At 43.3% G+C, this 24490-nt stretch overlaps 1 protein-coding gene across 1 annotated transcript in view; it reads left to right on the top strand.

Moving 5' to 3' along the window:
• Positions 1-24490, top strand: part of SRRM1 (serine and arginine repetitive matrix 1) — a gene marked incomplete in the record, with an annotated part of 1602281 nt that overhangs the window by 820508 nt on the left and 757283 nt on the right. The window contains 2 exon segments of the mRNA XM_044083096.1: positions 12724-12810; positions 13248-13395. Of these exon segments, the coding sequence (XP_043939031.1) occupies positions 12724-12810; positions 13248-13395 (235 nt within the window).

Here is a 24490-nt window from a genome sequence, read left to right as displayed (position 1 = left end):
TGACCTAGAACTCCTCCATTGTCTTTTTACAAAATAAAAAAAAATCCACATAGCCAGCTGCCGCACCCCCTCTGTGACACTGGCATGCAATGAGCATATGTTAGCAAACTGGCATCCCTCAACATAGAACCAAAAACTATCTTCTTCTCTTGCCATTAAGTAAAGCCCTGACTTTTAAATCATCTTCTTCCTCTTCCAAGTTTACACAGTTTGAATCTTTTTACCTTCATTTGCCTGCTGTGTGACTTTGAGCAAGTCACTTAACTAGACATTGCTTTGAGGAAATTGGAAATTTGGGCTAGGCTCTTTAATGGTCTTCTGGACTGCATGCCTAGTGACTACCTGTGAATCTGTTTGATGACTTCAACTATCCCAGCATTATCTGGAGAACCTAGACCACAATAAGCAGTTGTGCACAGAGATTCTTTAATTCCATTAATGCCAACTCCTTCGACCAGCTAGTCCAAATACCAATAAGGGGCTCAAAGGTATTAGACCTGGTTCTCAGAAATATAGCCTAGAGCCAACAGTTACCAAATAACTGGTCATATGTGACCATGGCTCAGCGGTTAGCTTTGTCACCTCACTGTGATAGGTTCCCTAGTTCGATTCCTGGCTGGGGTGCCTTCTGTGCAGAGTCTGCATGTCCTCCCTGTGTTCGCGTGGGTTTCCACCAGGTGCTTTGGTTTCTTGTCACATTCCAAACACATACAGTCGGTGGATTGGACACTCTGAATTGGCCATAGGTGTGAATGTGCATGTGAGTGTCTGGTGTGGTAGAACTACTCTGGCAGGGCTAGCCACCAGGCAGTGTAAACTGTGGCTCTAGATTGTCACTGAAGAAGTGACACCCTGACCCCATGTGCAGAAATGTGAAAAAGGGGTTGTTGATGGATGGACTCTAGGTGTAACACCTGAGTCGCCCCAAAATCTCCATCTTCAGAGACTGCCCTAACATAAGCCTTCTACACCTAATGGATGACATTTTGAAATTAAAATACACACGGCACCTAGATGACCTTGCCTCACATGCTGCAGTTTTCACAGATAAATTTTATGCTTGCCTTCAAGCTAACATTGAGACCTCTGTCTCCATAAGACATAAATATGGTGCCAAATTTAAGAAGAAACACATTTGTTCAAACCCCATTATCAACAAAAACTAGCTTACCAGCAGTGTCCTTCACGGTTTGGACTTGGAACCTTTCCTCTTTGGTACTGGTATTTATTTCTGTGATGTTAAAGCAGACATCAAAACAACTTTGGCTGAAGAAGTTTGCTGATGACTGTAAACTCAAAGCTGCCACATAGGCGGCCTCTTTAAAAAAAAAAAAAAGAAAGAATAATCAGTATCTTAGCTGCTCTTTGTGGCCTAGCTGTGACAAATTCGATCGCTATCTAGATACAGAAAGCCTATAAGTGTATTTTTTTGCAATTAATCTGTTATCAGTGATGGTCAACAAAAATGTGCTGCATTTATTGATTTGCTTGAGATGGCTTTTTTCAGTGTCTGCATTTTGTTTTCCCCCACCCTCACACCCTAGTGTTGGTGTATTCTTAAATTTGGTGGCTTTAGAATTGCCCGCGCCTGCTGTAAATTTGATTTTGGACACTCCTCACAGTCCATCTCATTTGGTTACTGTACCGAGTACTGGATGATCATTTGGGTAGGACTACCCCCTTGCTTCTTTGATATTGGACACTCCTCTCTCATCAGCTTATTCAACTGTATACAGAGAGAGCATTTGGGGAGGGCCAACCCCTCTTAAGTTTCTTGATCTTGAATTATCTTCTGTTCCTTCCCTCTCCATAAAACAAAAAAAAAATTTTTTTTTACACTTTATTCAGCTGCTTTTACTGTAATTGTGTTCTTCCTGCTTGCTCTTAAGTGTTGAAGTGGTTTTATTCTGCTGTATTTATTGCTGCTTGTTAGTACCCTGGTTACATTTCTCTGTTATTCTAACCCTGTTAGTTTTGGTTTTAGCACTTGGAATTCAGGCCATTTATCTTGCATTTAAGAAGGTTTTTGTGGTCTACACTCTTGTGCACAAACCCTTTATCAAAACCCTCTCTGCCCAAGTCCATCCAAGTTTCAGAACACTATGTCTGGACAGTTCCCATCAGATGTTCATCGTGTTACCCTGCTGCAGTCATCACACTTGGGTTATCCTGCCGTCAGGCGGTCCCGCAGTCGGGTTATCCTGCCGTCAGGTGGTCCCGCAGTCGGCCTGAGTTCCAAAGTCTTGGTCCGGCTTCGGTTGCTGTCGCTTCTTCCCTGACGTCAGTGCAGCAGAGGTATATAAGAGGCATCCAACGCCATTTTCTTTAGTCTTTCTTGCCGCGCGGTGCCCGAAGCAGAAGCAGTTCGCAAGTGCTGGTGGGCTGACTCCTGAGATTTTCAAATCGAATTTCAGTCCGAAGTCTTCAATAAAGCTAAGTACTACCCCGTTGGGGAACCTTTTCTTGCCTCAGTCCGATGTCAGAAAAAGTTAACAATTGCATTTCTTGTGGGAAGCAAATACCTCATAAGGACTTCCATTCTTATTGTATTCCTTGCCTAGGCCCAAACCACGATGTCACTGGTTGTCGGTTTTGTGCTAGGTTCAATAAACGAACTATCAAGCGTCGTTTTGATTTCGCTCGACACTACTTTGGTAGGAAATTTAATTATACCATGCCATCGGAGCAACTGACTACCGGCATGCATAAAAAACGCAAAGATAAGGACAGGCAGCCTAGAACCAAGCCAGACTCAGAGGCCTCTGCTGGGCCTGTCGCCGGTTCTCCGGTTTTCAGTGAGACATCTACACAGCCCCTGATAACCGCAAAATTGGAGCCCCAGTCAGCTTTGGATTCTCAAACGGAGAGTACTAGGCCGACGCAGCCATCTTCATTAGGCCCTACCATCACCACAGCAGAAGGAGAACCCGGTGCAGTGGAAATACCTTCGGTTGCAGAAGGTGTCTTCAGACCGACTACACTCACCATTAAATCTTATGCTAAACTTAAAACTCCATTAAAACCTAAAAAGACTGTACATCAGTCTCCAGTTCAAGGCCCCATGCCTAAGAAACAGATGCTTAAGATGGCTGAAGATTTGATTACCCTAATCAGGGGTTCCCAACCCCCTCCAAACAAAAGGCCAAGACAAGAGGATGATTATGCCTCCTCTAACCAGGTTTCAATTTCCTCAGACTCCTCTGAGGAACAGGACTACTCTGATTCAAAGAAAAGGCTCCGAGAGTTCCTTTTACTTCCCCAACACAGACCACTTGCTATCCCTCCAGTTTTAGACATTGTGGATGATGATTACTTAGAATCTAGTCTAAATCCAGACTCTCTACCTCCTGCTCCAGCCAAACCAGACAGATACTACAGAGTACCTGACTCACACAAATTCCTTTATAAAAGGGCTGATCCAGAAACAATTTCCCAGGGTCCTAAAGGGGCTAAGGCTTCTATGGCTAAAAATCCTGTACTCTCTGAAAGGGACTCCAGAGCACTAGATAGGTGGGGAAAGAAGGTATACACCTCAGCTACTCTAGCTATGAGAGCATTAAATTGTCAGTTTCACATGCTGAAATATCAGCACTTCGTAATGTCTCAATTAAAACAAAAGATGAGCACGCATTCTGAACAGTCTGAATTCAAGGAAGTGCAGGATCTGTTACATGCAGCTGAACGGGTGGGCAGACATACTTTACAATGTGGATTTGATTCATTGGAAGCTTCCTGTAGAGCAACTGTTACTGGGTCTGTCATCCGTAGACATGCTTTGTTAAAAGAACAAACCTTGCCTGATCATGTTAAAGCAAAATTATTGGATGCACCTTTACAGCAGGATGTCTTATTTCTTGTCAAAGCAGAAGAGGTTTTAAAGAAAGTGGAGGATAAGGCAAAGTCTATGCAGACAGTGAAGGATTTTTTACAGGTACAACCCCCTCGTTTCAGCAGAAATTGGCCAACAAAAAATTGGTCCTTTCCAACTTCTGATAGACCACAGAGGGGCAAATACAGATGCCCAAGGGGCAGAGGTCAGTCATAAGGCCCTTACAAACCTCGCCAGTGGGGTGCCGCTACCCAGAAAGGAAGAGAAGACAGACCCCAAACTACTAGAAGACAAACACAATGACTTAACCCTGAAACTGCCAAGCAAAGCTCCCTTGGGAGGAAAATTAGCACTTTTTGCAGACAACTGGCACATCATCACAAAAGACAAATGTGTCCTAGACATTGTCTCACAAGGATACAGATTCCATTTTCACACCTTGCCAAGGATAAAAGGAATGCCAAACCTGCCACCAAATCAATGGGCAGAGGCACAAAAACAAATTACAGCTCTCATGGGCATGAGAGCCATTCAACAGGTACCTACACAGGAGCAAGGACAAGGATTTTACTCAAGACTCTTTCTAGTCCCCAGAAAGGACAAAGCATGGAGACCCATTTTGATTACAATTCTAAACACCTACTTGCAAGTACCCAAATTCAAGATGCTAACACTACAGCAGCTTCTTCCCATGTTGGGCAAGAAGGCTTGGCTAGTAACGTTGGACCTCAAGGAGGCATACCTGCATGTCCCGATCAGACAAAATTGCACAAGATACCTCCGTTTCATTGCAGGTTCAACCCATTATAAATTCTCTGCACTGCCCTTTGGCTTATCAACTGCGCCCAGGGTCTTCACAAAATGCCTGGCACCAGTAGTTGCATTCTGCAGACAAAGAGGAATTCAAATATACCCATACCTGGACGACTGCCTTATTCAAGCAGAAAGCAGGGACATTCTTTTGCAACATCTGGCATTTGTCATACACCTTCTAAGTTGCCTAGGGTACACAGTAAACAAAAAGAAATCAAAACTAGTGCCCTCACAGAACATAATATTCCTGGGTGCCAGCTTGAATACAACGGCCCAGATGGCTTATCTCACGCCAGACAAGCAACAACAACTGACTCAATACTTCAAAAGAATGGCAACAAAGACCCAACTCTCTGCAAGAAAAATTCTGCAGGTCTTGGGATTCATGGCATCTTGCATTCTACTAATACCATTTGCAAAACTGCATACGAGTTAATTACAATGGTACCTGAAAAGCGTATGGACTCAACACAGCCACAGCTTGGAAACAATGATACCACTCATTCCCTGCCTTCAACAGGAGTTTCTATGGTGGGCACAGGCATGTCACCTCAACAAGGGTCAGCCTTTTACTTTACCCACAGCCAGGCAAACTATAACAGATGCATCGGACTATGCCTGGGGAGCACACATGGCAGGACAGTGCATTCAAGGCAAATGGACTACAGATCAAAGGCATCTGCACATCAATCAAAAAGAAATGCTAGCTGTACAGAATGCCCTAACAGATTTCAAGGACCTCTTACACCCTGGACAACTAATAATAAAGACAGACAATACCACAGTAATGTGGTACATAAACAAGCAAGGGAGTACACACTCCTACCCTCTATGCAGGCAAGCAATGACCTTGTGGAACACAGCACTGACTTACCAAGTTCAATTACAAGCACAATTCCTGCCAGGAAAGAAAAACACATTGACAGACGACCTAAGCAGAAACATCATGGATCCCCACGAGTGGAAACTGGATCCACAAGTATTTGTAATGATAACTCAAAAATGGGGACGCCCAGACATAGATCTGTTTGCCAACCCCCAAAACTACCAGCTTCAAAAATTTTGCACAAGGACATTCCACCCACAAGCTTGGAAAGTGGACGCCCTCACATTCAGTTGGAAAACATTGACAGTGTATGCCTTCCCTCCACTGCCTCTTCTAGCAAAGGTGCTGCTGAAAGTCAGATTAGAGAGGCCACAAATGATACTCATTGCTCCAGACTGGCCACGCCAGCACTGGTACCCAATACTAAGGAACATGGCCCACGGCCCACCATGGATTTTATCACATATTCCTCACCTGCTCACCCAGCAAGACAGTCAGATTCTACACAGCCAGCTCAAGACTTTAAATCTGGCTGCATGGCAAATCAGCTCCTCTATCTAAAGCTGTTATGGATGTCATTCTGGAGGCCAGGAGGCCCAACACCAGGAAAGCCTATTCAGACAAATGGAAAAGATTTTGCGCCTGGAACCAGGCTAAAGGCCAAAATCCCCTTGAGCCAGACATTCCTCAGATTCTACAATATTTAACTGAGGTGTTGCACAAAGGACTTTCCTTTTCATCTATTAAGATCCACGCCTCAGCGATTTCAGCTCACTACAGCACGGATCCTCCTCTATTTTCACATCCACTCCTAAGACAGTACCTCAGAGGGGCCAAGAACACAAGACCGCCCAGGAGAGCACCAACACCAACTTAGGATCTCAACTTTGTTCTGGAAAAGCTTACACTGCCGCCTTTTGAACCAGCTTTCTCAGCTGATTTAAAGTTTCTGTCATGGAAAACTGTCCTGCTGCTAGCAATAACTTCAGCCAGAAGAGTCTCAGAGCTACAGGCACTAATGGCAGTGGAGCCTTTCCTCATTTTTCATCAAGACAGAGTCTCTCTATGAACTAATCCCTCCTTTATGCCAAAGGTGGTGTCCAGTGTGGCCCTAAACCAAACCATTCATTTATCCACCTTTTTCCCAAACCCCCAGAACAAAGGAGAAAGACTATCGCACTCCTTGGACATTCACAGGCAACTACGTTACTACTTGGATAAAACTAAGGCTTTCAGAAAATCTGACCAGCTCTTTGTACCCTATGCTACAGCATCACAAGGAAAAGCCATCTCAAAACAGACCATTTCAAAATGGATAGGACATTGTATACGTTTCTGCTACACTCATCATGGAAAACCGGTTCCTGCTAGCATTAGGTCCCACTCCACCAGGGCTACAGCTACATCTACAGCCTTCCTCAGGGGGGTACCAACCAAGGATATTCTGGAAGCTGCAAATTGGAGTTCAGTGCACACCTTCACCAGACACTATCACTTACCTCTATACTCTAAGACTAGAGCTGGCTTTGCCACTGCAGTTTTGCAGGGCCTACTAGCTTCTCCAAACCCTGTTTAACTCCACCACCCATCCTTAGCTTTGGGATTCTACCCAAGTGTGATGACTGCAGCAGGGTAACACGATGAACATAGTACAGTTTTGTACCTACCATAAATGTAGATGTTTGAGTGTTCACCCTGCTGCAGTCCAGGTTACCCTCCCTCCATCCCCTCTGATCTAGCTGAACCTTTCTATGCCTTTCTATCTGATACAACTTTGGGGTGTATTTGCTTATAGCTGAAGGTATGCTTTGTATGTTCTTTACATGTTTTATTGGCAATATGTAGTGACCTCCTATTTGGGGGGGCACCTGACATCTGGGGCAAGAAAAACTGAAGAAAATGGCGTTGGATGCCTCTTATATACCCCTGCCTCACTGACGGCAGGGAAGAAGCGACAGCAACCGACGTCGGACCAAGACTTTGGAACTCAGGCTGACTGTGGGTCCGCCTGATGGCAGGATAACCCGACTGCGGGACCGCCTGACGGCAGGATAATCCAAGTGTGATGACTGCAGCAGGGTGAACACTCGAACATCTACATTTATGGTAGGTACAAAACTGTACTTTTCTCCTGCCAGTCTGGTCGACATTGGCATACTGAGATCTTGGCACATAATTCTTCTACTTGAGAGAAATGCATCTGTGTCAGTAACGTGGAATCCATGCTCTCTTGTGCCTCAGTCAGTACCCCTGACAAAGAGGAGATTGCCAGCACAAACAACCACACCAACTACATCACATAGCCAAGCACAGCACACAGCCACGTATAAAGAGGTCCTCAACAAAAACTTACCTAAACAACAGAGACCTCTCAAACACACTCACAAACATTCCACACACAACACCAAACACATCGCAGACAGCAGGCAACACACCAGTGTCTCACAAACACAGCCCAAAAGGCATACCAATAAACTCATACAGCCCATAAAGCAGAACATTAAACCAAACATGCTAGTCATTGGCGACTCAGTTGCGAGACACACCAATTTCCCCCTCACAGGCTTGATAAGGAGAGGATCACGGTCAGTTGTCTGTCAGTTGCCAAAGTCCGCCACATCACGCAGGCACTTAAGTCTCTCCACAACAGGTACAAGTGTGACTGTCATTGTTCTTGTTGGTGTGAATGACTTAAGACATACCTCCCTGGACTATATGAAGAGAGACATGATTGAGTTGTCAGAGTACGTGTCCCAGGCAGGTATGACCCTAGCCCTAAGCAGCATCCTACCTTCACCAAGAATGATACCACAATACCAACAAAAAAGAATTGACTTCAACAATTGGCTTAGTTTCTGGTGTCATTCCAGTGGGATCCAGTATCTGTTTGCCTGGGATGACATGGTTGACAGGTCTTGATGCTTTGCCAGATCTGGCATCCACTTGTCACCAATGGGATTCAGGATTCCAGCCAAGGCTTTTGCCTGCTCCCATTGTGCCTTTTTTAGGCAGTGCCCCACAGACAAATCTACAACATAAAAGATCTGTCAAAAAGCAAATTGAAGGTCATGTTGCTTAACGCTAGGAGCATTAACCTGAAAATGCACTCACTGGAGGCTCCCCTACCACTGTCAGATGTTGACATTTGTGCAGTCACGGAAACTTGGTTCAAAGCTGTAGAGAGCACCCTTGCCTTACCAGGCTATACCTCATTCCACACATTCTGACCCCAAAATGAGGTCGGGAAGACTAAGGGAGGTGGAGTTACTGTTTTCATTAATGACCAGCATACCTGCAGACTAGTTTGCCAGCAATGAAGCACTAGAACTTCTTTAGGTGCAGTTGACAATTGGCAAGACACCCATCCAAGTTATAGACCCCCACCTCCATGACTCAGGACACCCACTCCTCCTACCTGGACCTACCTGAGTCTATCAAGGTATCCCTTAACACTCTGATCCTTGGCGACGTCAACTACCCCACCATAAACTGGGTGAACTGTTCCTGCTGTAATGTACTCACCCAGAAATTCCTTGACTTCATCAGTTCTAACGCACTAGACTAGCTTGTGGGAGATAGCATTCTAGACTTGGTTCTCACCAACATGGGCAACCGCTGCACCACCCCCATAGTAAGTCATTCCCGGGTGAGAACAGACCATCAGTCTGTCTCATTCGAAGTCTGTCCCGTACACCCCCCCCCCCCCCCCCCCGGCTGTAACCAGGCTAAATAATTTCTCAAAAGCTGACTACAACTTTCTAAGGGAGGGTATCCGTAGCTTCACACCACCACCCCACTCAGAGGATGCAGACAAATATGCTGAACAGTATCCCAGTGCAGTATACAAGCACCTGTACAACTGCATGGACTCAGCCATACCCAACAGAACTAAAACCTGCTCCTCAAGGAAACAGACCTATGTGGTGGACATCCACTATCCACAGGCTTTACAACAGAAGGAAGAAATGTTGTCCAAGGGTAAAAAGGCACAAATACCAACTTGGAAAAACTCCCTCCTTAGCCTTGACAAGCAAATTAGATCACTAGTGAAAACCAGTTATGAATTGAAACTAGCCTCCGAAACAAAGGCTAACCACAAAGCCTTTTTCAGTTACGTCAGAAATCTCCATGGCAAAGCCCAGGTTTATTCTGAATTAATTCTGAACAGTACCACTTACACTGATCCTGTTGACTTAGCCAACATGCTAGCAGATAGGTTCAGCGCAAACGTCACCCCCCAAAGTCCCATTTGACATCCCTGATACTTGCCCCACACCTCACATCTCCAGAGATCAAGTGTTAAAGGCCCTATCCAAGGCAAAGAACACAGCTTCCATGGGACCTGTTAGTATTCCAGGCTGTATTCTGCAACATTTCCAGCAAGAACTAGCCTCGCCATTGAGCACCCTTTTCAACCACAGCCTAAGTACAGGCTTCATTTCAGAATTGTGGAGAACTGCCATGGTCATTCCTTTGCACAAAGGTGGTGCCACTACTGACCCAGGAAACTGTCGCCCCATTAGCTTGACAAGTCTGATCTGTAAGGCCATGGAGCATTTTATGACCTCATAAACTCCAAGCACTTGACCCCACCCATTTCGGATTCGTCAAGGGCAGATCTTGCCTGTTGAACCTGGCTGATTTTTTTGAGACTGTGACCATGGCACTGGATGAGGGAAAGTCAGTATATACAGCTTACCTTGACTTGGCCAAAGCCTTTGACGCAATCCCCACTCGAACCTCATCGAAATGCTAACACAACTTGGCGTAAATCCCTATCTCATCAGGTGAGTGGCCAGCTGGCTCACTGATAGGACCCACAAGGTCAAAATAGGTGCCACCACCTCCGACAGCAGACCTGTCACTAATGGAGTCCCCCAGGGATCTGTCCTGGGACCCCTATTATTTGGCATCTACTTCTCAGAGGTCCAGGAAAAGACAAAAGGCTGGTGGCTGACCAGGTTTGTGGATGACTGTAAGTCGGGTGCTGTCATGGACTTCCCAAATAATGATAACATACATTTTACAACAAAAGGAAGAAACTGTTGTCCAAGGGTAAAAAGGCACAAATTCCCAATTGGAAAAACTCGCTCTTTGCAAGAGGGTCTCACAGCAACAAATGACTGATGCCAAAGTCATGGCCTTAAGTTAAATGCAGAAAAATGTATTATAACATTTGGCAAAAACACGGCCCATGCTGATTACCACACCTGTTTAGTATGTACCTTCCCAAACACCTGTACCAACTGGAAAGGCCACAGAAATTCCTCATAGAGAATCCATGGCCTGCAGCACCTGTCCTTTGTGGACAGGCTCACATCGCTGTCACTCTACTCTGTATCATACAGATTACTCAGAGGTGATCTGTGTCTCACCTACAAGGCAGTCTCAGACCCTGTTAGAGATGCTCAATAGCCGTAAGTCCAACTCCTCACGTAATACCTGATCGAAAGGCTTAAATCTAATATGTGACATTAACAAAACCTGCTGGAAAGACAGGTTTGTCTCCCAGAGGCTGCCCTGTTTCTAGAATAGACTCCCCATGCATGTCAAACAAAGTACGTCACTGACCCTCTTCAAGCGCAACCTTGAGTGGATGGGTAGCCACAAATTTGTTCCAGGGGTTCCACCAATGTCCCTCATTGACAGGGGTGATAGGTGCTGTTTGACGTTTCTTTTTTGGGGATAAACTGTTGGCTAGGCTTGTAAGGGCCCCAGAGCCATTAGCCTAGTAATCTCCTGTGATCCTATGAAGAAAAGAAAATAGACACTGTCATTAAGAACTTGAGCACCTTCTTTGACAATGAAATATCTTTTAATCATCATGTGTCCACTGTTAAGAAATCCTTTCCCAGGATAATCAGGCGCATATCTTCTAGAGCAGCCAAGGAAGCTATTAAGCCCCTCTACTTCTCCCTTGTCTAACGAATAATTAAATCTAATGTCCCCCTTTGTGTGTACTTGACTAGACATATGACTCGGCTTGAGAGACAGCAGCATTTCCTTACCAAAAAAGTCAAGGCATGTCCTCATTGAGTTGTTTTTACCACCTTAAAGTTCTCTCACTCTCTACTGTTTCCTAACCACTATTAAGAGGACATCTTTGCCTTGCCTCCAGAGCCTGAAAAGATCCAGTCATGTGCAGTCCTCTACACATCCACAAGTCTAATACCACAGTAAACTCCCACTCAGGAGACCCCAACTTTTACCAAAACATAAATAGGCCCTGTGACAGAACAGATAATACCTCTTACGGAATAGACTTCTCTTAGAGGTAGTACAGAGTCACTTTATGACCCTTCTTAAGCATAACCTGGATGATTGGATGGGCAGTTAGCTGTAAGTACACCTCAAGTCTGTCCCCTGTATCCATTATGGAACGTGTCTGAAGTTAGGTAGTGGTCTGGTATTGAAATTGGTGGGATCCTTGGTTAGGCAACAGATGGTCCACTGGATCAACAGCTTAGCATGAACCTCTGATGTCTAAACAGAAAACTATTATTATAGAGAAGTGATAAGGTTTGGACTTGAAATTTGTGCTGGAACTGTAACAGTGCATCATTTTTTTTTCCTGTGGTGCTGTGTGTCTGCCTTAAGCAGTGATGCTTTGCTGCTGGTTTGGCTGATTGTTAGAAGATCCATATCACCTGAATGTCATTTGAAGATTCTGAACTTCTTTTGTCTGGCCCTAGATCTGCCAGTTCTTCCTGTGTACTGAAAGTTTTTGCCTTCCAACATTGCTATCAAAAGATAGTTGCTACAAGGATAAAAGTTCTGTAACTTAGAGGAGTTACAGGAATGCATCATTTTGTAGTGGTATTTAATGATAACAATGTTCATGAAGTTTTGTGGTACCATGAAAATCTGTCAGTGACTGAAATGAATGTGCAGGAAAGGGTATGAAGCCATCCTTAAAGGAACTTTGGGGTGCTGTAATTTTTTAAGGCCTTGCCACTTTCATTGTGAATATATAACCTGGGTGGATCTTGGCTACTGTCAAAATCCGTTTGTGTGCTACTGGTGGATGTCACTGTATTTTGGACTGATTTGAAGGGCCAGTACTGTCACGTGCTTGTCTGTGTTTTTATTTTAGTCTTGTGAGCAGGTGTGTGTTCATTATTCATTTTGCTTAGGGTCACTTAGTGAACATTTGATAGTTTAGATTTAATTGTTTTTCTTGTGTGTTTGGAGTTCTAGCTTATAAGACAGCGAATTTTAGGTCAAGACATATAAAAGGTTTCTGTTTCTCCCCTAGAGGATGAAAAAGGTGGCAGAGGATCCTTGGCAGATTCTGTGCAACAGAGACGCCAGTACAGAAGACAAAACCAGCAGACCTCCTCTGGTATTGTGCCGTTTACTTTCTGGATTTTGATTTTATTAAACTAGAGTTAAGCTACTTGGTGATCTTACCTAATTTTCTTTCTTTTGTTAACAATTTGTGTAAGAGAAATTCATGTTCAGGTTTGCTGCTGGTGTTTGGATACCTCTCAAAGGAACATCTTCCTCCCAATATTAGTGGTGTGATTGTGCCTTAGTAATACTGTTCATGTTTTTAACAGTTTAAAGTTCTTATAGAGCAGTGTCTGTAATTTTAGTGTACGTAAAGCAGCATTGCATATTGTTGTCTGACCATCATAGAAATCACTGTTCCAGTACAGAAAGTAGACTACTGCAATAAAGCCAATAGTATGCCTTGCTATACCATGAGCTAATTATTTTGGTCTAAGGTAATTAATGTGGACTAAAAAGATCATTATCTCTGTCACATTTTATACTTAGATTCTGGCTCTTCCTCTTCATCGTCTGAGGATGAGGGCCCTAAGCGATCTGGTGTGAAAAATGGTGAAGTTGGTAGACGACGGCAACATTCTGTGTCTCGAAGCATTTCACCATCACCACGGAGACGTCACAGAGATCCATCTCCCAGGTAGCATCTTTTTAAATTAGCATTTAGTCCTTGCTTAAGTAACATTGAGTTTAAAAGAGTCAGAGTCTCATTTCACTTTTTATGTCCAGCAGATGAATCATCTTCATTAATGTCTTTTATTAGATTAAAATTTTGGGGCTATTGAGGTCTAGTACTGGAAACAAGTAAGTAACATTTACTTTGCATTCTGCTAAGAATAGTCCATCATACACTAACATTCTCTGTGTATAAATGTAGGCTCCACTTTCCTCATCTCTTGTTTCTCTGCAGTTGACTATGGTAATTTAAAAAGACATTTTTGATTAGCTCCCAAGTTTTCAGTTTTCTTTTTAACTCTTACTTTGAGAAGCTGTTGTGGGAAATAAAAATAGAAATGGGTAGGTATTGTGAAAGACAGATTACAACTTCTAACACACGCATATTATAATATTGAAGGCAGTGGTGTAACAGAACCGTTGACTCCCACCACTGGTACCCATTAATACACAAAGGACAGTTGGCTAGAAGGGTGTACTCCAAATGTGCCCTGCTACCTTGGATAATAGTAGAGACCATCAACGCCCACTACATGTCTTAGTTACACTGGCTCCCTAGAACCTTATATTAAACCTGTCTTACAGTGCTCAACTACAGATCAGAGTTATCACTCGCTTCTCAGGATTTCATCCATATGATTATATGAGGTTACTAGGCTAATGGCCCTGGGACCCTTACAAGCCTAGCCAAGAGTTTATCCCCAAAAAATAAACCTCAGTGAGCACCTGTCACCCCTGTCAATGAGAGACAAATGTGGAACCCCTGGGACAAATTTGTGGTTTCCCATCCACTCATCAAAGGTTGTGCTTGAAGAAGGTCAGCGAGGTACTCTGACATGTATAGGAAGTCTGTTCCAGAGACGGGGCAGCCTCTGGAAGACAAACCTGTCTCTCCAACAGGTTTTGTTGATGTCGCATATTAGATTTAGGCCTATCGAGCGGGTAATGCGCGAGGATTTAGACTTATGCATATGGAGCATCTGTAGTAGGGCAGGGTCCAATATTGCCTTGTAGGCGAGACACATATCACCTCTGTGCAATCTGTATGATACAGAGTAAAGTGATAGTGATGTGAGCCTGTCTGCATAGGACAGGTGTTGTAAGCCATGGATTCTCTTTGTGAGGTATTTGTGTGGCCTTTCCATTCATTTAAGATTAAACCCATTGCAACTTTACCAACTGTAATTAAAGCTTTATCATAATTATGCTGTGCTTGCTGGAACACAGTATTTTAAAATAGAGGGGTAAGTAGTGAACTCTGCAGCATGCACTCCCTCCTTCCCAAGATTTAAAGTCATTCTTTAAATGTTTAAATGGACACGGATAACTCAAAGCATTCATTATTCCAATGATAAATGCAAAACAATTTGGTACATAGGTAAAAAGTTATCGTTTATCAGTAAGTATATAAAAAAACATCAGCCACAGGCTTTAACTGTTAGTTTTTTACTTACATAAGTTAAAGTATTTTTTTTAATTAATTTGCAGATATTGAAAAATATACACCAGAATTTAAAATAAAACATTCACATTAGTTAATGGCCAAAAATATTTGTGTGACATTTAAACTCAAATTTGACTCCTTTAAGATATATTGTGCCCCTGTCTATGTCTGACATTAAAGTCTGAAGTATATATAGAACCATTCCAGGTGGTAGCTGTCTTCCAGTGATATCGTCATGTAGTAACTTTCAGCTTAACTGGATTAACAAAACAGTCCCTTGCTTTGTACGCTATCAAACACAATTTTGCCTGGCTTTGGTTTAAATTCAAAATCTCTTTCCTGTTTTCACAGCAGCAAGTCTTGGGGGAAGGGGGGTGGAAGTAAGATTTTGGAACCAGAGTCCTGTCCAACTAAGGTATTTGTCTTCTGACCTAGCGCAGCAATTCCAGAGAAGCCAACTGTACAATACAACACCCATTTGAGAAGTACATATTTGCAGTAGTAAGTATAAATGTTCATCATTCCCAATGCTTCAGTATCCTTTAGGCTATGTTTTTTTCCTTCCTAGAAAATAACAAATGCCAGGCTTCAAATAGCTCTGGCTTCCTACACACATTGTCTCTGACTGCTGAACAGCTAATCCCAAGGAGGGAAATCAGCAGTCAAACAATTTTGCTGTCTCAAGAATAATCATCTCCTGGGCTCCATAGGAGTAGCAGTCAGCTAAGAGCTTTGTTTCTGGCAGATAAATCCCTGCTGACGAACCTCTCCACACAAACGTATTGCCCATGAAATATAATATGTAATATATTTTTTTATTAAAAGTGGAGTTTTCTCTTTAAGAAACCTGGTATTCTTTTCACAGTATTGAAAGTTTCATGTCCGGGACCTTTATTAAGTAGTATTTATTAATGTATTGAGGATAATTCTGTGATAAAAATATGTACTGCTTGTGTAAACTTTGAGACAGAAAAATATATGGAGGTATAGGCAGGAATACGTCGGTGTAATGCTTGTACTCGCTTCCTGACAAACCTCCCTGCCATTTTGATTTCTGCCAATGTGTTTTGAGTGAAGAGTACTGACAGGAAAACTGTGTTCTACCACTTTTAGTGCCTCTTCCCCCACAACAGCATGGATACTTAATTGATCTGGCTGTTTTTGTCTCACATTCCCTAGAAAAGAAAAATCACTAGCCAAGGAGTACTTGCTGTTGTCATGGACTCAATCTATGCCAAAGCTGACAGTGGGTGATTTTGCAGTGGTCATTGGTTATTCCCAAACCACTCACTTAACCTCTCTGGATTCTTCTTTTGTAGTCCTTTTAGCCAGCATGAAATGGGGGTTAGCCATGTACTCTGCAGTTGCTCCAGTGTCCGATGCAGGCATGTGAGAAGCAACTTCTCTAGGTCTAGGAAGACAGTACAGGAGATCCTTCTTTGGGTAACTAATGCAAGAGACCATTAGCTCAGCCAGACTTCCTCTGAGTCTGTCAGGTTCTGGAACTGCAGTTTGGATCAGTGGATGGGAAATTATAAATTCACTCCTGGGGTGGTGCCCATGTCCCATATAGACAGGGGTGGTCAATAAAATACTGAAAAGCATAGGCACAAGATTTGTAAGGGCTCTTGAGCCATTAGTCTAGTAATGTCCTGTGAACCTAAAAACCAAAGGAGGAGGCCTCTTGGGGGGAGTACTAGAACTTTCATTTCTAAATCTGTATGTCAAAGTTCAAAATGTTGACCTTGCAGAACCCTGACAAACCTCTCATTCCTCCCATGTGCTATTTGATAACGCTAGATCTAGAAATTGCATATTTACAACATTCCCGTAGCCATGTGTGTCAGGAAATTTTAAGGTCCTCTGTTTCTTGGTTACAGTATCAGTTCTCCACATTAAGCTTTTGTTTATCTACAGCTCCAAGAGTATTCACAAAATGCCTAGCCACAGTCGCAGCTCATCACAGACTAAATGTCATTCACGTCGTTCCTTATTTAGATCACTTGTCTGTTTTTGCAGTCTTTATTCAGATCTCAAGAGTCATTAACTTGGGTTATGTCTGTCTTGACCAATCAGGGCTTCCAGGTAATTATTGCTAAATCCTCCTTGACTCTTTCTCACAGGATTGTATTCCTGTGCTACCTTAGAGAAACTTCTCTTAAAAGGCCTTTTAGACATGAGAAGGTCGATTTTTTTCTTGAAGTTTTTCCTGGTGCTGTCATCAGTTTCAGACTTCCGCAGGAGAATCCCTCGTTCATGGCTTCTACAGTTCCCATGAGTTATGTGGCCGGATTGCACAAGAAAAGGGGCAGTGGTTTCTTAAAAAAAATGCACCCATCATTTGTATTCTTTGGAGTATCAGATTCCAGACTTGGGCTTTATAAAAAGGGAATTGCATTGGTGGAGACAACAAATCCAACTGAACTCTGGTCTCCCCATCTATCCTCAGACCCCAAAACAGTCTCTCACCACAGACTCGTCATATTTTGATTGGGGAGCAGTCTCTATGGGGTAAAAGTGCAAGACGTGTGGAGGCCTTTCATAAAGACCAAAGCACATCAACTTCAGAGATGTTGCTGTGATACATGTCTTGAAATCTCATTACTTGTGGCTGCCAGGACACCTTCAAGTCATTACAGACAGTACTGCAGTTGTGTGATATATAAGCAGAGGAGGTGCAAGATCCTACCCTTTATGCAGGTTGGCAGTGATGGCTTAGGAGTTAGCTCTTCAACATTCATTAACCCTGCACACATCTTCCATTCTCTCAGAGCAAAGCATAGTAGCAGAGAAGCTGAGAAGAACCAAAGCACACCCTCATGGATGGAAATTTAACAAGGGGGTCTTCCAGGAACTTCACCGTTTCTGAGGATCCCCTGAAGTAAATCTATTCACCTCCTTTCAAAACAGACAACTGGGCAAATATTGATCAGGGACTTTTTTTGAAGCAGGCCTGGAAGACAGATGCATTTTCACTCCCATGGAAAAGAATGCTCCTTTATGCATTTCCATTCTATCCACTGATCAGGGTAATTATGGAGATTCAAAAGGGTACCACAAAAATCATTGTGGTGACCCTCTTTTTGCCTAGGTAACACTGGTTTTCCCTCGTTATGGAATTAGTCCAGGACAATTACTACAAGCTTCCTGTTGCCATAATCTTTAAGGTTTTTGCTTCCCGTGCACAAGGTACAAAGCTCAATCCTCACCTCTAGCTGATGCCTACATGAAGTTTGCACGTTCTTCCTGTGTGGTTACTTCCACCTCTTAAAAAAAATGCTGAATCTTTCCACCTCGTACTCGCACAAGAATGGAGTTGTGTGCAGCAGCACAGACACTAGATGGTGCCTTGTAGGGGAATAATTGTATAGACTAACCATTGTGGGCTTCAACTGAGGTGCACAGTATACTCCAGAGAGGTGATTCAGTCATGTGGACCTATGCCACGGATCCCTGCTAATGAGTGCGGTGTATATACGCCTATTGGAGTGTGTGCGCCAACCATAAAGTCCAGCATCCCTGGGTCAGTAAGCTACTTGCCGGCTGTTGTACAGTTGTCTGGCTTGGGTTACCTAGGATAGCTCCATTGAGTGAAAGCTGGATGTTAAACTAATCAACCTGCCAAGTGTGAACTGAGGTTTGTTACACTCAGTGTACGTTCACTGACAGGATACAGCTTGGAAGTGAAAGTGAATGACATGAAGGTAGTGAGGAGACTAGATATCATCTGTATCCAGGAAACAAGATGAAGGGCAGTGCAGCAAAGCCACTGGGCTTGGGTTACTGAGTGTACTACTTATGGGAAGGACAGAATAGAAATAGTGTGAGAAGAATTGTGGTGAGGGGAGAGGCTGCAGAAGACTGAAGAATATCATTAGAATTAGTAATAGACTCATGACAATCAGACTCCAGTGTATGAATAGAGCACTAGTCATAATTTCAGCCGATGCTCCACAACAGGGTTGTGATATTGAGGAAAAGTGTATTCAGACAGTATTTGCAGGATCTTCTAGATAAAGCAGAATGACATGAGTCTGTGCTGATAATGGGGAGCCTAAATATACATATTGGGGCAGATACAGAACAGGATATGAGCCATTCGGGATTATAGAGGGTGTGTCACAAGATCAGCTACAAGACTAGCCAGCATGCAACTCTGGTAGACTTCCTCCTAGTAAGAAAAGAGCACTGCAGTTGAGTCCATGACTGTGAAGTCATCCCCAGTGAAACAGTCGACCCACAACATAAATCATTGATTGCCACAATTAGCTGCAAGCAGTGGTCAGAGAAGGCTCAGAAGTTAACTCGACACTAAGATGAAGACCTAGAAGTTGACTGGGGAGAAAGGATAAATGTTTAAGGAATTACTTATGGCTCTAACACCTCAGAAAGAAGAGTAAATAGGTGGAGTTGAAGAATTGCAGTGCCTTAAAATAGCATGTGTGAGGACGATAGAACAGAAATACTTCCGAACCAGGTATGGAAGCAACGTACATAAGGAAAGTTGGAGGTGGAATACAGGAGTCCAGGAAGTCTTCAAAAGAAAGGCGTGCAGGAAAAAGTGGGGAATAGAAAAGATGGAGCAGGCTAAGAGAAGAATGGCAGTAGCAAAGAACAAGAGCAGGCTAAGAGAAGAATGGCAGTAGCAAAGAACAAGAGCAGGCTAAGAGAAGAATGGCAGTAGCAAAGAACAAGAGCAGGCTAAGAGAAGAATGGCAGTAGCAAAGAACAAGAGCAGGCTAAGAGAAGAATGGCAGTAGCAAAGAACAAGAGCAGGCTAAGAGAAGAATGGCAGTAGCAAAGAACAAGAGCAGGCTAAGAGAAGAATGGCAGTAGCAAAGAACAAGAGCAGGCTAAGAGAAGAATGGCAGTAGCAAAGAACAAGGCCTCATAGGCTGTCTACCAGCTTTTGTAAATTGACTCATTAGAAGGCACAAAGAAATTCTCTGTTCGCAAACCAAAGACAGAAAGAAGATAGTCTAATGCTCTTCATAAGGGGTGCCAGCAACAATCTGCTCATCAGTCCACAGGAAATTAGGCAAATGGAAGGTATACTTCCAGCAGCTTTCGAGCAAAGAAACCCGCCCCAGAGACAGCCTAAGATGAGAACAGAGGAGCCCACCATGGTAGAAGTAAAAACAACAGTAAGGAGAATGAAGTCAAGAAAAGCAGCAGGCTCATATGAGGTAACAGCAGATGTTCTCAAGATGTTAGGTGACATGGGGAGAAATGGCTTCTGACAGTACTCATAGCAGTATAGAGAGAAGGGCATATCACTGATGATTGCTTATTTTTACAGTCTTTATCCAAATGTCAAGAGTCATTAACTTTGGTTATGTCTTTCTTTACCAATCAGGGCTTCCAGATAAATATTGTAAAAATCCTCCTTGACTGAGGATTCTAGGGTTCGAGGCAGTAACTCAACTGTGAACAGTGTTTGGACTCACAGGGGACTCTCAGTGGGAGTGGGTATGCATCAGGGTTCACCTCTGAGCCCATTCCTGTTCATACTGGTGATGAACTATTACCAAACAGGTCAGAGGGGACAGATCAACGAAGTTGCTGTATGCAGACATTGTGGCATTACAGGCAGACTCTGATCAAGAACTTTAGCAAAGATTAGGGGAATGGAATGCAAACTGAAGACACATTGGTTGAAATGCAGTACAGATAAAACAGTTGTAATGGCAGTATAGCATATGGGAGAAATCAGAAGCTGAACATTGAGATAAAAGGGAAAATATTGGAAAAGGTTAACAGCTTCAAGTATCTGAGACAATTGGTTGAGGAGAAGGGAAGTTTGACTGAAGAGGTCAGAGCAAGAATCAAAGGGGCTACACCTAACAGGCACAGTGTGTCAGGGGTAGTGTACGACAAGAGGAATGCCAAATAAGCTGAAAAGTAAGTGCTACTGTATGGTACACAAACCTGGGCAGTAAAGACTGCAGTTGAGGAAGCTAGAGTTGAAGATTAAGTGCCTGAGATGGATGGTCAGATACACGCTCTGGGACAAATGAAGTTATTAGGACAGAGCAGAAGCCAGTGTGTCTGCAATTGCAGAGAAAGTCAAAGAGAAGAGATTACTGTGATTCTGGCACAGGTGCAGAAAAGCAGAGGGCAATCTGCAGATGAAAATTTTGGACAAACTGGAAGAATGCGAGGATAAGAGCTGAGACAGCCAGGCATGACTGTCAAAGAAGGTATGAGAATGGTAGTGAATTGGGAGAGGTGGCAGAACTGACCTGACACCCCGACCCCATGTAGAAAGTGAGAAGAGGAGGGATTGATGTTTCCACAAGCTTCCTTACAGATTGGATCTGCTCACACAAGACGGAGGGGATTTGATGGAACTCTGTATCAATCAACTTCAACTATCTGCCTCAGTGATTCAGTTCTGACACCCCCTTGGCACTTATTCACTAGGGCGTTCAGCAGGTACTTAAGGATCAAGAAGTCGTAGCTTGCTGCAGCCTGTTTTTGTATACTGTTACACAGTATATATTGTGAGTACCTACTAGAGGGCTTTGTAAATATGTTTGGGTCATATCTGTTATGTTCTGTCTGCGTTATCTGGAGCTTTTCTCCCCGGGCCTCTGCTGAAAATGGAAATATAGCCAGTCGGACTGTCCCGATCAACAAATGTAAAATGAAATAAGTCATGCCACTAGAAAATCCTTTGTTGGTAAGTGGAAGTGATTTTCTATTTGGTGCCTAACCAGTAACTAGGAGCCCACCAGAGGTTTTGTACTACTGGTGTACAAGTACTTATGCGAGTTTCTTTAATCTACCCTCTGTTGTTCTGTAAACGTTCATCCTGCAGCCATTTCAGCATGTCTGCCCATGGAGCCTCCTCTTTCTTTGATTGTGAATCAGTTTTTGAAAGGAGTTTTCCACCTGAGATGACCTTGTAAACAGGTTGCTTCTCCTTGGGATCTCAGCTGACTGTCACCAGCTGAACCTGCTCATGAAGTTGATTTAAGGTTCTTGACTTGGAAAACTGTACTCATCATTGTTCTGGCATCTTCATGAAGAGTATCGGAGTTGCAGTCTCTCATAGTGGGGTGAATCCTGTGTGATTTTTCATAGGAAAAGGGTCTCTAAGAACAAACCCCTCATTCATGCCCTAAGTGGTTTCAGAGTTAACTTTGAATCAAGCCATCAGTCTCCCACTGTTCTACCTAGAATGGATTCTGTATACTTTGGACATACATAGGCAGCACAGATAGTAACCTGACAGAAGTAAGCCCTCTAGAAAAGCCGACCATCTTTATTTTTTATCAAGGGGCAACAAAGTTGCATTTTTTTGTTTAAACAGTTACTGTCCAGATGTTTGTCCTCAGTTGTTTTTTGTTATTCCCACCATGGCAAATCCATTCCAGGCAGTGTCAAGGCACATTCTACTAGATGGCATACTGGAAAGCAGTGGATCTAGAAACATTGTAGCGGCAGCTGCATGGACCTCTATGTATGTACATTTACAAGCTTTTCCTTTTCTAGGTTCAGGTGTGGCTTTCCTGGGACCACTCTCCCAGTGACTGTTGAAGTCATATCCCTTCCCCTCCCAGATATAGGATAGGCTTTGGTAATCAACCTGTCTACCCTAAAGGCTACTGCAGCAGTGGGAATGATGAATGTAGTATAATTGTGTAAGCTGCACTTACCCATAACAGTAGATGTTCAAATTCCTCACTGCTGCAGTAGCTGCACCCTACCCCCCATCCTCCTACTCTTGTATGCAATTGTAGTTTGGATCTAAAGTGGGGTTGGGTTTGTTTCAACTGTATATGTTTTTTTATTTGTTGTTTGATTCAGGACTTTTAGGTGCATCTCTCCTTGTGTAGGCTAAAAATCCGGAAGAAGTCTGCCCTCTGACTGCATATTTCCCTCCTTAGGATTAGCCATTCAACATTCAGAGTAAAGGTGGGAGGTGGGACCAGAGCTTTTTGAAGTTGACATTTTTACACAATTCTACTTTATATCTTTCCTTAGAACACAGTTGCAGTATTCCAGTACTTGTGAGTTATCCAGTCAAGGGTAACTTGACATCCTGACAGGGTTGTTTGTCTTTTCGTTTTTTCCCGGTTAGGGGTCGCCACAGGGGAACTCCGGTCCGCTAATGATTGGCAGTCGATTTTTAAGTTGCCAGGCCGACGCCCAACCTTTAGCGAAGGCACGTCCATTCACGCATGTCTTTCGAGCCAAAACCCTTCTTGACACTCCATACATCTGGCATATTCTCAACTGCAGGCATAGGGGCACCTAAGCTGAATTATAAGCATAGGATCCTCCGACTCTCTTGCCACCAGTCCAAACACAAAAGCTTTGCTAATGTTGATATATTTACCGCTACTACTGTCAAGGCTTGATCAGGTAAGTGTCCCACTGGGGAACCTTGTTTTTCATGCATCTGGTCTTTTAAGATTTGTTCATAACAACTAAGAGAGGGAAATGTGATTGAGAAAGGCAGATTCCTTACAAAGACCTCCACTCTCTCTTGCTTAGGGGCCGAATACAATTCCTGTAATTGTAAATCTGCCAGTTGTTTGTTCCTATATCCTTTTGTACTAAGTTAACTTATCTGGGAACCTAATGTCTCAAGAGCTTCACTCTTTCAAAAATGGTGGAACCCTTGGCCTCGAACATCTAGCTCACACTCAAAAAAGTTTCAAAAAAGTAAAAACTGATGTCCTGACTGAAATCACTGTTGCAGTATTCCTGACATATGGGGTTTTCACTGCTGATGTTTGGCCAGGGTACCATAGCCCCTCAGCTTGTTTGTGTTTGGGAATATAGATGGATGTATGAGCGAGGATACTCAGACTGTTTCAGTGCCAGGCCAAGCGCAGGTTGTGCATCAGTTGGACTGATTGTCGTTGGTACCTTTGCTTCAATTGTTTATACAAATAAATTCCCTTTAGTAGAATTTTCCTTTTTACTTGTGCTATTTTGTTGAAAGTTATTAGATGTAAGTTAGGAGGGTTAAGTGTGAGTGTAGTAGGCAGATTCCATACAAGGTCTTGCATACCAAGTGTCTTTTTTGCCTAGGCCTGGAACACGAAGGTTTACACTTCTGCTACCATTGCTTTTAGGGCAGTTAACTACCCGACCCAAATGACAAAATATTTTGTCTCTGTCTTGCATTTCTTAAAGTTAAACTGGACTGTCCTACAACAGAGTCTAAGCATTAGATGCAGAGCTTACTATCCCATGTCACTCAAACAGCCACTTACAGTTATGGTGCTCTGGATGCTTCTTCTAGGGCAGCTGCCACTGGATCTGTTGTTCCAAATAGGCATAGCTTTGCAGTCAGCCTATCCCTGAAGATTTCAAGTCAAACATTTTAGAATGTCCCTTGGACAAAGACTTACTATTTGATTCAAAGGCTGCCAGCCTGTTCAAAATTCTCCAAGACCAAAATAAGACCATGAAAGACTGCAGACAGATTCTACTTTCCCCTGATGATCGTGTTTCACTGTTGCAGTCATCACCTGGTGGGTTTGTTCCTGCTGTGGTAACCTTCAGCCGGCCTGAATATCCGAGTCAATGTTTTTCCTGTGTCGGCTGCTATCGCTTGCTGACTGATGTCAGGTCGTCAGTGCTGTAAAGCAAGGCAGCC

The sequence above is a fragment of the Protopterus annectens genome, chromosome 1.part1, assembly GCF_019279795.1.
Source record: "Protopterus annectens isolate FY-2018-M chromosome 1.part1, PAN1.0, whole genome shotgun sequence".
Taxonomy (NCBI): Eukaryota; Metazoa; Chordata; order Ceratodontiformes; family Protopteridae; genus Protopterus; species Protopterus annectens.
The sequence above is the reverse complement of the archived record's forward strand: the minus strand, read 5'-3'. Positions and strand labels throughout refer to the sequence as shown.